At 41.3% G+C, this 14,366-nt stretch overlaps 1 protein-coding gene across 1 annotated transcript; it reads left to right on the top strand.

The window, feature by feature from the left end:
- Positions 1-731: 731 nt before the first annotated feature.
- LOC147339260 (long-chain fatty acid transport protein 2) lies at positions 732-12,518 on the top strand. Its single transcript, XM_086291443.1, has 9 exons — positions 732-1,377; positions 2,090-2,299; positions 2,383-2,541; positions 3,801-3,925; positions 9,095-9,289; positions 9,567-9,657; positions 9,796-9,994; positions 11,965-12,062; positions 12,145-12,518. The coding sequence occupies exons 1-9, from the start codon at positions 900-902 to the stop codon at positions 12,282-12,284; spliced, it is 1,695 nt and encodes a 564-aa protein (XP_086147569.1). The 5' UTR covers positions 732-899; the 3' UTR covers positions 12,285-12,518.
- The last annotated feature ends 1,848 nt before the right edge of the window (positions 12,519-14,366 follow it).

The following is a 14,366-nucleotide window of genomic DNA, read 5'->3' on the forward strand; positions in this document are numbered from 1 at the left end:
GTATTATTCTGCGTACTTTGGTTGTAATAAGAGTTTGTTTGATTTCCTGTTGCCTTACGATCAGCATGAAGCAGTCTGGAAAGTTTTGTCTGACCTTTGACAAGGGTAAGGTATTTTGGGCCAGAGAACTCATTATGTAGTTCATCTTTTTGAACTATTGGTGTAAACCCTATAGAGAGTTGCATGGGGAAATCTCAGTAAATCGGCAACTTCTGAAATACTCAGATCAGCCTATTTGACACCAACAATCATGACACATTACTTTTCTTCACTATGCTGATTCTGAGCTTGAACTTCAGCTGTCTATATGCCTAAATGCACTGAATTGCAGCCACGTGATTGGCTGATTAGATATTTGCTGGTGGGCGTACATTCATCATGTGACTCCATGGATGGCGCTTAAGCCTTCATTGATAACTCGAGTTTAACCACCAAACTGAAGGCTATATAAACAAGTGGTATAACTTTATTTGACTCCTTGACTAATGATGAAGCTTCAGTCAGGATACAAACCTTAAACTTGACATCTACCCAGTGAACACCATCCGCTCAAACAAGATGTTATGTTGTGTAGCACGTACCCACTTCACCCCTCACATGCCTCGTTAGAAACGCCCATAAGACTTTGTTATTCTCCAAAAGTTGCTGTCAGTTGTCTGTCAGCTACAATCTAGAGTGCACGTCCTACTTCGCGCGTTTCATTGGCGTCTCTTACAGTAGCTGCTGCTGCCGCTCTCACTGACGTGATTCCAAGTACTTGTTTTTCTTATGAATCTTCGCATTCTTTGAAACAAACGCTCCGCCCCACTCAGCAAAACCCTCATCTGCAACACTCCCCATTTTGCAGCAGGGCTTCACATTTTTCTGTCCAAGCTTTAAAAAGAGAGAGAGAGGTCACGATGGAAATCTATATTTCAATCATTTTAGCAAGTCTGCTCATCATACCGTTTGCACTCAAAACCTTTTCCCCCTATGTCTGGATGGACATCGTGTATTTCGGGGATCTAGTGCGTATTTTGGTAAAGTTTGTAGCGAGGCGCAGAAGGAGACCTCTCTTCTTTGTTTTGGACCGTTTTTTGGAGCAGACCGAGGCGCATCCTGACAACACGTTCATAGTGTTTGAAAATGAAAGCTACACATACGCTTGCACAGATAAGAGGAGTAACAAAATTGCAAACGCGCTACAGTCTCACGCTGGGTATAAAGGTGGCGACACCGTCGCGCTTTTTATGGGGAACGAACCCACCTTCTTGTTTACCTGGCTGGCTTTGGCTAAACTGGGCTCCCCTGTAGCTCTCCTCAATCATAACATCCGCACCAAGTCTTTGTTGCACTGCTTTAATTGCTGCAAGGCTAAAGTGTTGATAGCAGCCGCAGGTATGCCTCCATGTGCTTGCTTCAAAGCTGTTTTTGTTGTTGTTGTTTTTTTTATTTCTGCTTTTTCAGAAGCTCAAATAGTGTAAACCAACCTTTTATCTTTTGATCCACATAATTAGGTATTCAGTACAGATTTTGATTAAACCTAGCTGTAACTTTGAACTTGTGGAGTTGGCTTGGTTTTCCTTGCCTCCAACAAGGCTTTGCAGTAGAGGTGAGATCAATTCATATATTAATAGTACTGATACCAACGCTGATATTGGTCTCTGATCGATACTAGTGCAATAGGATTGATGCTTTGTTTCTATCCACTTCAGCCCTGAATTATGTGAAATGAAGAAAAATATACATCAAATGTGCTGGAAAACCTGGCTATTTTATTTGTAACCTACAGCACTTTTAAACAGAAGCTGACTTGAAATGCTTTAGAGACAGGCATGTTTACAGTCCAGGGCTAAAAAAAAACCCCAGTTTCAAAACACGTGGAAAGCTGAAAGGTCTGTTTTGTTGTGTTAACTTATTATTGTGAAAATTAGAACCATTGAAATTTGTTCAAAATTTGCTAAATTAAAAGTTGATATCAGTATTGGTATCAGGATTACTGGCCCTGTGTTTGCTTGGAATCAGATCGATACCAAAGTTTGCATTATTGCACGACACTGCTTTGCTTGTCCTGCTTTGCCTTATGAATGTGCTTTATGTGCCTTTCCAGAACTAAAGGAGGCCGTGGAAGACGTGCTGCCCTCCCTGATAGAGCAGGGTGTCACTGTCCTCCTGATGTCCAAAAACAGTGACACGCCTGGAATCCAGAGCTTCTCTGATGAAGTCGAGAAGGCATCGGATGACCCCATCCCTCGATCCTTCAGGTCACACATCACATTCAAAAGTCCTGCAGTTTATATTTACACTTCTGGAACCACAGGTACGTGGCAGGACTTTGTCCTGTTGATCCCATTAAAAGTGTCGTTCAGTTTCAGAATTTTGCGGCTTGTTGTGTTTCTGTAGGTCTTCCTAAGGCAGCTGTGGTCAACCAGAACCGCATCTTAACAGCTCTGGCTGTGTTGTCATCAAACAGGGTGGTATCTAGTGATGTCTTCTATCTCAACCTTCCTCTGTATCACACAGCTGGATTTGTTGTTGGGTTCATTGGCACGATTGAGACAGGTGAGGTGACTGAGCAGTAGCTGTGAGTTAAAGTTAAAAATAAGACTTTGTGAGAGCTGGGTTCATCCTCTACTGAGATAACAAGCGCTGTTTAGTTACATACATTTCAGAGTTTGTCAAACAACAGAGACATCTGCTATGTACAGAGGTCAACGTCACTTCTATTATTGACCTCAGGAAATTCCTATGCTGTCAGGGGAAGAAAGATATAGTAAAAAAGCTGTTGTGCATTCAAATTCAAACTGGAGCACAGCAAGAGAAATTGAATCTGCACTAAGGGCTGCACCCCTGTACGACTGTGAGTCCATGAAGTGGACTGCATTTGGGCTCCAGATGTAAGCCAGTAGTTTTTAATGCAAACAAGTCCAACAATCCAGATTGGTTTGCAAGAAAACTGGTTGCAGGTAAGGCATTTTGTATGTTAAAATCAAGAAAAATGAAGCAAAACCTGGTTTTATTGTACAAAAATGATTGGATTCATCTATAATTAGAGCAGGCCTTCACACAAACTTAGTGCATAAATGTAATGGACAGTTTTTCGTCAGATTCAGGTTCACATTGCTGCCATAAAGTACTGACACACAGTAGAATCTTTGTCTCCATGTCTGATGATTTTATAGTTTTAATCCATGGATTAAGTGATTAAGAACATTCTCTTACTTGTGCTGTAAAGCTAAATAAACCACCCAAATCCCAAATGGATTAGCTAAAACAAATGCATCATCACAAGCAGTTGATTTCTCTTGAACCACAAGTAGACACTGACTGCGCTCCCTGAAGATCATGCAGATCCATGAAAGCTCCTCACGTGAGCTGAGAGTACACAGCAAAAAAAAAAAATATATAAAAGTATAAGTGAACTAATTTCTACTGAAATAGAAGTGATCTCCCTGCGCCATCTCTCTTTCTTGTTACCCTGGTAGAATCCAAGTGAAAGAGTCTTTTGTCACTGTGAACCTGTAATCTGAACAGATCCTATGAAACAGCTTTTTTTCCTAAATAGGCTAAAGTTCACAAAGCTCTTATATGTTTGACTAAGCAGCCACGTTGCACACTTATTAGTAAAGATTCAGCACTGCCCCGGGCAGTCACTGTTTTGTTATTTAGCACACGCAGTTATGCGGCACTGAATTTAATCCTATTGGATTAGATGGAGTCACTATTTCCATAATGACTTAATTGCCTCTCATTTCTAGATGAATTTGCATATGCATGCATTTATTTATTCAAGTGTAATAATGTAAATTTCTGTCTTGAAGGATCAACTATAATTCTGAAGAGGAAGTTTTCTGCCTCTCAGTTCTGGGATGACTGCAGGAAACACAACGTGACTGTTATCCAGTACATTGGAGAGGTGATGCGTTACCTCTGTTGTGCACCAAAGGTAAAATGATTCTAATAGGCGCCCACTTGTAACAGTTAGAATGTAACCGTGCGTTTGCAGTCAAAGCATTTTGAAGACTTACAGTATTGTGTAACTAGGACACAGACAGAGTCCTTGTGATCGTTTTTGTTTTCTTCCTGTGCAAAAGTCTCAAGCCACCAAAATGATTAGGTGCTGCTGAATAGGTGTATTTCTGATTTTTGCGGTGATGATTTTCTGTTGGCTTCATCGGGTGAGGGCCTCCAGCTCGCACTGGAAGGGTTCGCAGCCGAGTGTGAAGCAGCGGGAATGAGGATCAGCACCTCCAAATCTGAGGCCATGGTTCTCAGCTGGAAAAGGGTGGAGTGCCCACTCCGGGTCGGGGATGAGTTCCTGCCCCAAGTGGAGGAGTATCTCGGGGTCTTGTTCGCGAGTGATGGGAGAAGGGAGCCGGAGATCGACAGACGGATTGGGGCTGCAACTGCAGTAATGCAGACGCTGCTCCGGTCCGTCGTGGTGAAGAGGGAGCTGAGTGTAAAAGCGAAGCTCTCGATTTACCGGTCGATCTACGTCCCTACCCTCACCTATGGCCACGAGCTGTGGGTAGTGACCGAAAGAACGAGATCGCGGATACAAGCGGCAGAAATGAGCTTCCTCCGAAGGGTGGCTGGCCTCTCCCTTAGAGATAGGGTGAGAAGTTCGGCCATCCGGGAGGGGCTCAGAGTAGAGCAGCTGCTGCTCCACATCGAAAGGAGCCAGCTGAGGTGGTTCGGGCATCTGACAAGGATGCCCCCTGGGCGCCTCCTGGGTGAGGTTTTCCAGGCATGTCCCACCAGGAGGAGGCCCCGGGGCAGACCCAGGACACGCTGGAGAGATTATATCTTTCGGCTGGTCTGGGAACGCCTTGGTATTCCCCCGGATAAGCTGGAGGAGGTGGCTGGGGAGAGGGAGGTCTGGGCCTCTTTGCTTAGGCTGCTGCCACCGCGACCCGGCCCCGGATAAAGCGGATGAAGATGGATGGATGGATGAATAGGTGTACCTCTCCACACAGATTTGAACCAAAAATATAAAATTTGGATTCATCACTCCATTAAGACTTGTCACCACTGATTTTCAGTCTAATTCTTTTGTAATTTTCCCCCTTTTGACCTTCCTTAAGAATGGCTTCTTGACAGGCACCTTTACTCTGAGACCTTTCTGGTCAAAAGTGTAAAGTGTAAAGTGTGCGTGTTAGTCCCCATAGGGAAATAGTTCCTCTGCATTTAACCCATTCACCCAGTGAAGCAGTGGGCAGCCGCCAGTGCAGCGCCCGGGGAGCAGTGTGTAGGGACGGTACCTTGCTCAGGGGTACCTCAGGGTAGCCGTTCAGTGGAGTCGAACCCCCGACCTTCCGATCATGGGGCTACCACTCTACCTACTGAGCTATCCCTGCCCTGAGCTATCCCTGCCCCGGTCAGGCTTCATTAAACAGTAGATGGATCAACTGAAAGGTCAGATGTACACTACCAGTCAAAAGTTTGGACACACCTTTTCATGTAATGTTTTTTCTTTATTTTCATGACTATTTACATTGTAGATTGTCACTGAAGGCATCAAAACGATCAATGAAAACATCTGGAATTATGTAGTAAACAAAAAAAAGTGAAATAACTCAGAACATGTTTTATATTTTAGATTCTTCAAAATAGCCACCCTTTGCTTTGATTACTGCTTTGCACACTTTTGTCATTCTCTCGATGAGCTTCATGAGGTAGTCACCTGAAATGAAAAGTCAAGGAGTTCCCAGAGACGCTCTTGTTGGCCCTTTTGCATTTCACTCTGCGGTCCATGTTGTCTCATTCCAAACCATCTCCGTGACTGGAGGCCAGACCATCTGGTGCAGCACTCCATCACTCTCCTTCTTGGTCAAATAGCCCTTACAGAGCCTGAAGGTGTGTTTGGGGTCATTGTTCTGTTGAAAATAAACGATGGTCCAACTAAACACAAACCAGATGAGATGGCATGTTGCTGCAGGATGCTGTGGTAGCCATGCTGGTTCAGTGTGCCTTCAACTTCAGTGTCACCAGCAAAGCACCCCCACACCATCACACCTCCTCGTCCATGCTCCACGGTGGAAACCATACATGTAGACACCATCCGTTCACCTTTTCTGTGTTGCACAAAGACACGGCAGGTGGAACCAAAGATCTCAAATTTGGACTCATCAGACCAAAGCACAGATTTCCACTGGTCTAATGTCCATTACTTGTGTTTCTTGGCCCAAACAAATCTCTTCTGCTTGTTTCTTTTCCTTAGTAATGGTTTCTTAGCAGCTATTTGACCATAAAGGCCTGATTCGCACAGTCTCCTCTGAACAGTTGATGTAGAGATGAGGTGCTGTTAACTTGCAATTTCTGAGTCTGGTGACTCTAATGATTTTATCTTCAGCAGCAGAGGTGACTCTTGGTCTTCATTTCCTGGGGCGGTCCTCATGTGAGCCAGTTTCATCATAGTGCTTGATGGCTTTTGCGACTGCACTTGGGGGCACATTCAGAGTTTTAGCAATTTTCCAAACTGACTGACCTTCAATTCTACAAAGTATTGATGGACAGTCGTATCTTTTTACTTTGCTGATTGGTTCTTGCCATAATATGAATTCTAACAGTTGTCAAATGGGGCTGTCAGCTGTGTACTAACCTGACTTCTGCAGAACACAACTGATGGTCCATTAAGAAGGCAAGAAATTCCACAAATCACCTGTGAAGTGAAAACCATTTCAGGTGACTACATCATGAAGCTTATTGAGAGGAGGCCAAAGGGTTTGCACTGCTGTCATCAAAGCAGAGGGAATCTAAAATATAAGACATATTTAGAGTTATGTATCAATTATTTCTTTGCTATATAATTCCATATATCTTCCTTCATATATTTGATGTCCTCATTAAGTAGCTACAATGTAGAAAGTAGTAAAAATAAAGAAAAAACATTAAATGAGAAGGCGTGTCCAAACTTTTGACAGGTAGGTCCCATGTTAGGTTTTTTGGTGGATTTTCTTTCTTGTTTCTCATGGGCATCATTTTCAGATAGTTCTGTTGACCTTCATTTGTCCAGTTCCCTCAGATTTTTTTTTTTAAGAACACACTGCACACCATCCTCAAATATGCCAAGATTTTAGCTAATAGCTCTTTGGGAATCCCGTTTTGGTTCAACTAAATAAATGGGAACAAACTGTGTTTTGTTTTTGTTTGTTTTTTTGACAGACTGCGAGTAACAAAGTACCTAAAGTTAGAAGTTATTAGTTAGGTTGTTTTGTCTACTCTGTGTAGAGATGATACTGCTTCATCCCTCGTGCTAGGTGTCCTTTTATGCTTGAATGATTCCTATGTCAACAAAAAAACCAAAAGAAAAACAAACAAAAGGAAAAAAAGAGAAAATGGTCAGGTATGAGGACTGGCCTGAAAATAAGTAGAAAAAGCAGCCAACGTCCAAACAAACTATACAAAAATGAGGGGTAGCTCGAGACTTTTGCATAGTACTGTATTCCAGTTTCTCCCGTGTTGTAGAAAAGCCTCCGCAGCACTGTTTTGATAATGTGATCGCTGAAAGTGGCAGAACTCGGCTTCTTAACTGAAACCTTATGAGGGATTTAAGGTGGACTTCTTCGTACTCAGGGGTGTTGAAACGTGAATAGATAAGGCCTTTAAAGTAATATTATCTTGGACAGCATTTATCTGGACTGTACCTGCTTTTAACATTTATATTTGATGCAATAACTTCAATATCTGCTGCTGAAAGTCACATTTGCAATCATTCTAGCGTCTGCAGCTCAAATAAACTCGCAGGAGTCGCTGGCTGGGATGCTTACGGGCACCACGCCTCGTCTCTCTCAGATACTGTAAAACTTGCTCTTCAAGACAGCTGCAGAGGCAGAATACTGGGAACTAGTTGCAGCAAGTTGCTGCTGAGGCCTATCCAGTCAGAGATAACTTTCCAAATCTGTACATTCCCAAAGCTCAGCACAGCTGGCTTACCAAAATAGAAATCGTTAAATCTCAACTATCGGGTTCCAGGTTTCTGCGCCAGTATCTGCGGGGTTCTGAACTGCAGAACAAGAATCAAGCTGTTGTTTAAAATATCACCACTAACTGCATGTGTTTCTGATATTTTCAATATGTATTTGTATTTATTTAGATCTACTGTAAACAGTCGTGTATGCCATTCAGAGTATCCAGTTGCATCACATGAGGCACAGTCTCATTTTACTGCGTGACCCTGCACGAGCCCGATGAGGTGGTTTGTCTTTATCTGGTCACCTCTAGGAATAGATGCTGGCCTTTACTTAAGACGGCCATATCAAGTAACTTTGCATACCGAATCTTCTTGTATCTAATTTAAGGGTCAATTTTATTTCAGCAAATGATATTTCTTAGAAATTACATGTACAGTACTTAAAGTGCCGAGTACTGTTGAATCCAACTGAAATTTTTTTGTTGTGAGTCGGATTCTCACATACTTAGAGATTAGGAATTAAAGGGCTTATTAGATGTCTGATGTCTTTTTAATACAAGACATCAGTGTGCTCATAAAGTGTGCAGTCTTCATTTCTATTCTAAAAGCCCTTAAAAATGTTTTTGATTAGTTTCTTTTGTTTTAGAGTGAGCTGGTACTAGTGCTGCTCTGTGGTTGATACATACATGGTGTATTTATCTTTTTGTATTAAGGGCGAAAGATCATCAAAGATGGCGATTTGCTGAGTGCCCATGGATACACACATTTCTCGGCTAGTTGTTATCTTACCCGTGGGGGGCGACCGTGGCTCAGGGGGCTCTCTGTCCTGGTCGTTGTGTCCTTGGGCAAGACACTTCACCTACAGCCTACTGGTGTTGGCCAGAGGGGCTGATGGCGCGATATGGCAGCCTCGCTTCTGTCAGTCTGCCCCAGGGCAGCTGTGGCTACAACCGTAGCTGCCTCCACCAATGTGTGAATGTGAGAGTGAATGAATAGTGGCATTGTAAAGCGCTTTGGGTGCCTTGAAAAGCGCTATAGAAATCCAATCCATTATTATTATCCGAAATGGCAACTTTAAAAACAAATTAACTAAGCTCATGGATAGCTTCTTGTATTTTGGATGTTTTCTTGAATTGGACACTATGTATTTCTACTGTGCTTGCAAAAAGACTCACATTCTTTATTTCTTATTTCAAACTACAGAAAGACAATGACAAGGACCACAAAGTAAGACTGGCCATTGGCAACGGCATCAGGGCAGAGATATGGAAAGAGTTTCTTAACCGCTTTGGGAACATTCAGATTCGAGAGTTTTACGCCTCCACTGAAGGAAATGTGGGATTTTTGAACTACGTGGGGAAAATTGGAGCTATTGGACGAGTCCACTTTTTTCATCAGGTAAAAAAAAATCCCAACAGCAATCATTCTTTAATGTTATATGTATGGAACGTTTTCAGATTTACTAAATATTTAACAGATTGTCTATTAAAATAATTAATCTTTGAAAAGTGTGCAAGCAAACCTGACAGATTAGCACGTGTTATAAATTATCTTGATTTTATGAACTATTGAAAGTATTTTCTTTATTGCAAAAAGAGATATTATGTGCGTAGATAGTACTTTTTATGTTGGTTTAATATTGTATTGAACACATATTATCATGTTCGTCCTGTAGAAGCTGTTCCCTTATACCCTTGTTAAGTATGACACAGAGCGAGATGAGCCAGTACGAGATGCTAACGGCCTCTGCATTGAGTCGCGCAAAGGTAAAGAATAACTGCAGTTCTTCTTTCGAATGGCACATCCATCCATTAATTCATCCGCAATGGAGCCTGGACTCTGTCCCAGCAGACACAAACTCTCTGCAAGTTACGTGCATCTTCTTCACTTTTCTTTTTTTAAAGGTGAACCAGGACTGCTGGTGTCAAAGATTACAAACTTGGCCCCATTTTCTGGCTACGCGCAGAATGAAGAACAAACTGAGCGGAAGAGACTTCACAATGTTCTCAAGAAGGGCGATCTTTATTTCAACACGGGAGACCTGATGAGGATCGACAAAGATAACTTTATTTACTTCCAGGATCGAGTAGGTGACACATTCAGGTACTGAACCCACCATGATTTCATTTGGAAAATTATTTTTGTTTACAGAACTAATTTTCAGGTTCATGCTGAAGCATTAGCCTTATTATTTAATTACAAATGAGACTTCAACAAATGGATGAAACCTGAAGAGGTGGCTGACTTTCCACTGCTAAAAGCATAAAATGCTTAATTCTAACGGGCTTTATTAGACACAGTGAGTGAAATAATTATTTGATTCTTTGCTAAATTTGTTAAGTTGGCTCGTTTAAAAGAAGAAAAAAAAAGAGAAATAGAAGAGTCTCAATTTTTTCATGGTATTTTCATTTTAATGGAGAAACCAGAATACCAGGCAACTATTTAGGGGAAAAAAAAAAAAAGGTAAAAATTGATTTTCATGTCATTAAGTGAATAAGTATTTCATCCCCAAGCAAAGCATGCCTTATGCCTGAGTTATGCTTCAGCACGTAGTCTACGTCATAATGCCATAACCTTCCATGTAACCTGGCGTGCACCTGCAGTCTTCAGCTTGTAGGGTTTCTGATTACGTCATAAATTACGATGTACTTTTCCTGCAAAAGTCTAAATTGGGCTTTAGTATTTGGTGGAGTAACCCTAGTTGCCAACCTACAGTGAGATGTTTCATGGATGATGAGATCTAGATTTTGTGGCACATGGCCCTGTACATTTGCCCTTCAGTGTGGTGAAGTTAGCAGCAAAACTGTCCTAAAGCATAATGTATCCACCTTCCCTGCTTGACTGTGGGGATGGTGTTCTTTGGCTCAGATTCAGTGTTTCTCTTCCGTCAAACATAACTGGTCAAGTTCATGCCAAAGAGTTCAATATTGGTTTTATCGGCTCACAGAACATTCACCCAAGCCTTCTCCTAGTCATTTAGTCATTGTTTACTGGAAAACTTAAAATGGTCCTGTACATGTGCCTTCTTGAGCGGGCACTGTAGGATGTCAGTCTATTATGGTGCAGTGTGTGACTGTGTTCCCAGATGTCTTCAGATCATTAAGAAGCTCCTCCTGTGCAGTTTTGGACTAATCCTCCACCTTTCTCAGGACCGTCCTCATCCCACAAGGCATAATCTTGCATGGTGCTGCAAATCAAGGACGACAGATGATCATTTCATGTTTCTTCCATTTCTGAATAATTGCAGCAGCAGTTGTCACCTTCTCACCAAGCGTCTTGCTAATGGTCTTGTAGCCCATACCAGCTCTGTGCAGGTCTGAATGATGTCCTTGTCCAAGATGTCATTTAACAGTTCTTTGGTTTTGCTCATGGTGGTGGACAGGTTTAAATGGAAGAATTAGATTCTCTGGACTAGTGTGCTCACACACATAGAACGAGTTGAGATCAGGCGTATGTGGAATTGATAGAATCAGTGTGTTCACTCAATGATGTTCAAATCAATTTCTAACTATTATGTAATGTGTTTTTTTTTTTGTTGCTTTTTTGTTTACATTTTGTCTCTCTACATGAAGCTCAAACTAACATTAAAGATTAGAGACTGATGTTTTTTTTGTAATAGAGCAAACTTACAAATTCAGCATGGCATCGATTAATTATTTCCCCCCACAGTATATATGAATATGAATGCTGCAAATGATGTTTATTTAAAAAGGAAAAAAGTTGAAACGAAACAATTTATTATCCTGGTTACGTGTTTTATAATCAGCCTTTTGCTGTGAAAACACAACCCATGATTCTTACACAGCACTCTTTTCAAACTAGATTTCTTTTTTTTGTGTTTATTTTAATTACACAACCCGACCGTTAACAGTAATACAGCAGTTTTGTGTTGACAGCAGATTTACAATTGGTACAGTAATTGTTTTATAGGACATTTACTTGTTGAGAAGGTTTGTTCACAATACTTGTCAGGACTTTTTTTTCTACATGGATGAACTTGCACATTTTAGTTTCGCCTCTGGTATAAAGAGCCCTGCAATAGACATGAAGTTGCAACTTGTGTGAGCCCACAGGTGGAAAGGTGAGAATGTTGCCACGACCGAGGTGTCTGACATCTTGACGATCTGTGATTGTCTCAAAGAAGCCAACGTTTACGGAGTCCAAGTGCCAGGTGATTGTTACTTTCTCTGTATTTTTTCAGCTCACCATGATTTCTATAAGAATATCATCACCACCTTTGTTTTGCTATGTAGGCCATGAGGGGCGGATAGGGATGGCAGCTGTCACTCTGAAGAAAGAAGTCCAGTTTGACGGACGTAAAATATACAACCATGTGGTCAGCTGCCTGCCCTCATATGCACGTCCTCGCTTTATAAGGATGCAGATAATTTAATTTTCTGTTTCAGTTTAGGATGAAACACCAGGCATATTTTAATTTTTGAAAAGAAACAGAGTAATCATTGATCCAATATTGATGATTTCTTTCTGTGTAGAGCACTGTGGAAGTAACTGGGACTTTCAAACAGATGAAGGTAAAATTAGTGGAGATGGGATTTGATCCAGGACGTATCCAGGACCCTCTTTACATCCTTGATGATAATGCCAAGAGCTACGTACCACTGACAGCTCAGATCTATCATGCCATCATATCAGGAAGCACGAAACTATGAGCGGGCTCTCAGTTTTCACCAGATGTGCAAGCTTTTTGGGTAATTGGTATTTTTAATGAATTAACTTCCAGCTCAGGGAAGAAACACACACTTTTCAATAATGCTCTAGTTGGTTAAATCACATTTTTTAAGGCAGCACGTGGGACTCTGTGTACAAGGGGCGGGGTTTGTCACACTATAAATGTGTATTTACTCGCACGCTGACTTCTGTTTATGCATGTACTTTTTTTTCAGTGTTGTGTTCATGTGTTATGGTACGACAATTGTGGTGAAGAAACACTATGGATAGACGGTGTAGTTTACATACTTTATTTCATACTTACTTTTTATGTACTTCACAAGAATTATTTGCTTTTCTTCAAGTGATGAGTACCTCATGATCATTTAATACTTACAAAATTATATATTAAGGGGAATGATATTAATGCATTTTATAATAATGTGTCAGTAACTGTAAATGTGCGTTGCTTTCTTCAGAATTAAAGTTAAGCCAGAAGCAGTTTTCGTGCTTGTGCTTGCTCTGATTTTGCTCACTACAAAAATTTCAGATGTGACATGTGACGTGGAACAGTCACTAGGTGGAGACAAACACTGCCTGAGCCTCACTCCTCAGTGTGGTTGAAACAGAGTAGCAAATCAGCAGTCAGTAAATTAACTTCAACATCTAGAATTTACTCCCTTTCCTGACTGTGTGGGAACCACAGAGCCTGGGTTATCCTCACGTTCAGCCACAAAATGTGGCTTGGGTTTACCAAATCATGAAAATCAGCACCAGACTAAATGTGGGGGAGGGAAGGAGCGAGGTTGTCTATACACATACATGCATTTCTGCACATTTTTTCTGAAAATGGAGAAGTACCATTTTCAAGGACAGGATGGGTGAAAAAGCAGCCAATGCTTTATTACTGTGTAACTGTTGTGTAATGTTTTTTCTGCCTTATCTGCTTTTATGTTTTTATGATCAGTTGGTTGTGTTAAAGGAAGGTGGCTGGAGAGCCGCACAGGAATCTTTGATGTAAATCCTCTGTTAATGTTTTCAGCTCATTATTTGGCAGCCACTGGACAAAACCCACTTGACCTACCTGTCTTTGCCAAGTGTGAAAATTGCAGAAAAACAAGACCATAATTATTCCACTGTTCATATTACTTTTGGAAGCACTGGAGTGCAACTCATGGAGATCAGATAGTCCCGAGCTTGAAAGTGTTGAAAGGGGTGTTACACTTTCAGCTCATCCAGCAAAACGAGCTGTGGTGAGGCATCTAACTGTCTGTCCATTTGTAGTTCACAAGAATCACAAATATCACAACTAGTGGTCAGAATTTAACCAAACTTGCTCACATTAATCACCTAATGGGTTCTCATGGACACTGTGCTGAAGCTCAAGGTCACATTTATAATCTGACAATCTGATTACTTTGATCCGAGCCAGAGTCATCGAGAGTTTTACAGGCTTCATACTGACAAAGGTGTTATCCAACATCTGCCACACACACTAAAAGTAACATGGTTCAGACAAGGAGCCTTCCTGACACCTTTCTTTGAGTTACGACAGTAGCATTCCCTGTAAAGCCATTAGATTGACCAGTAATTAACAGATATTGTTAAATAACAGTGCACATAAGCATGTTTTCCGATGTTTACACTTTACACGTTCTATACCTGGCCCAGGTTTCAAAAATCCCTATTGTTTATGCATCAACTTGGTATTCCATTTGAATCATGGGTGGAAGTTTGCATTTGGTGGAGCGCCATTAGAATAGAACCAATGTTTTCAGGAACTCGGGAGTTCCCTGACAATATCATG

The sequence above is a fragment of the Aulonocara sp. 'chitande type north' Nkhata Bay genome, linkage group LG1, assembly GCF_057382095.1.
Source record: "Aulonocara sp. 'chitande type north' Nkhata Bay isolate Kocher_YH1m ecotype deep benthic linkage group LG1, A_spYH_male_GT1.1, whole genome shotgun sequence".
Taxonomy (NCBI): domain Eukaryota; kingdom Metazoa; phylum Chordata; class Actinopteri; order Cichliformes; family Cichlidae; genus Aulonocara; species Aulonocara sp. 'chitande type north' Nkhata Bay.

Coding starts and splice junctions, on each gene's coding strand:
- LOC147339260 (XM_086291443.1), top strand. CDS start 900: ATGGAAATCTATATTTCAATCATTTTAGCAAGTCTGCTCATCATACCG. Junction 9,290..9,566: donor GAGTCCACTTTTTTCATCAG/GTAAAAAAAAAT, acceptor TTCGTCCTGTAG/AAGCTGTTCCCTTATACCCT. Junction 9,658..9,795: donor CTGCATTGAGTCGCGCAAAG/GTAAAGAATAAC, acceptor CTTTTTTTAAAG/GTGAACCAGGACTGCTGGTG.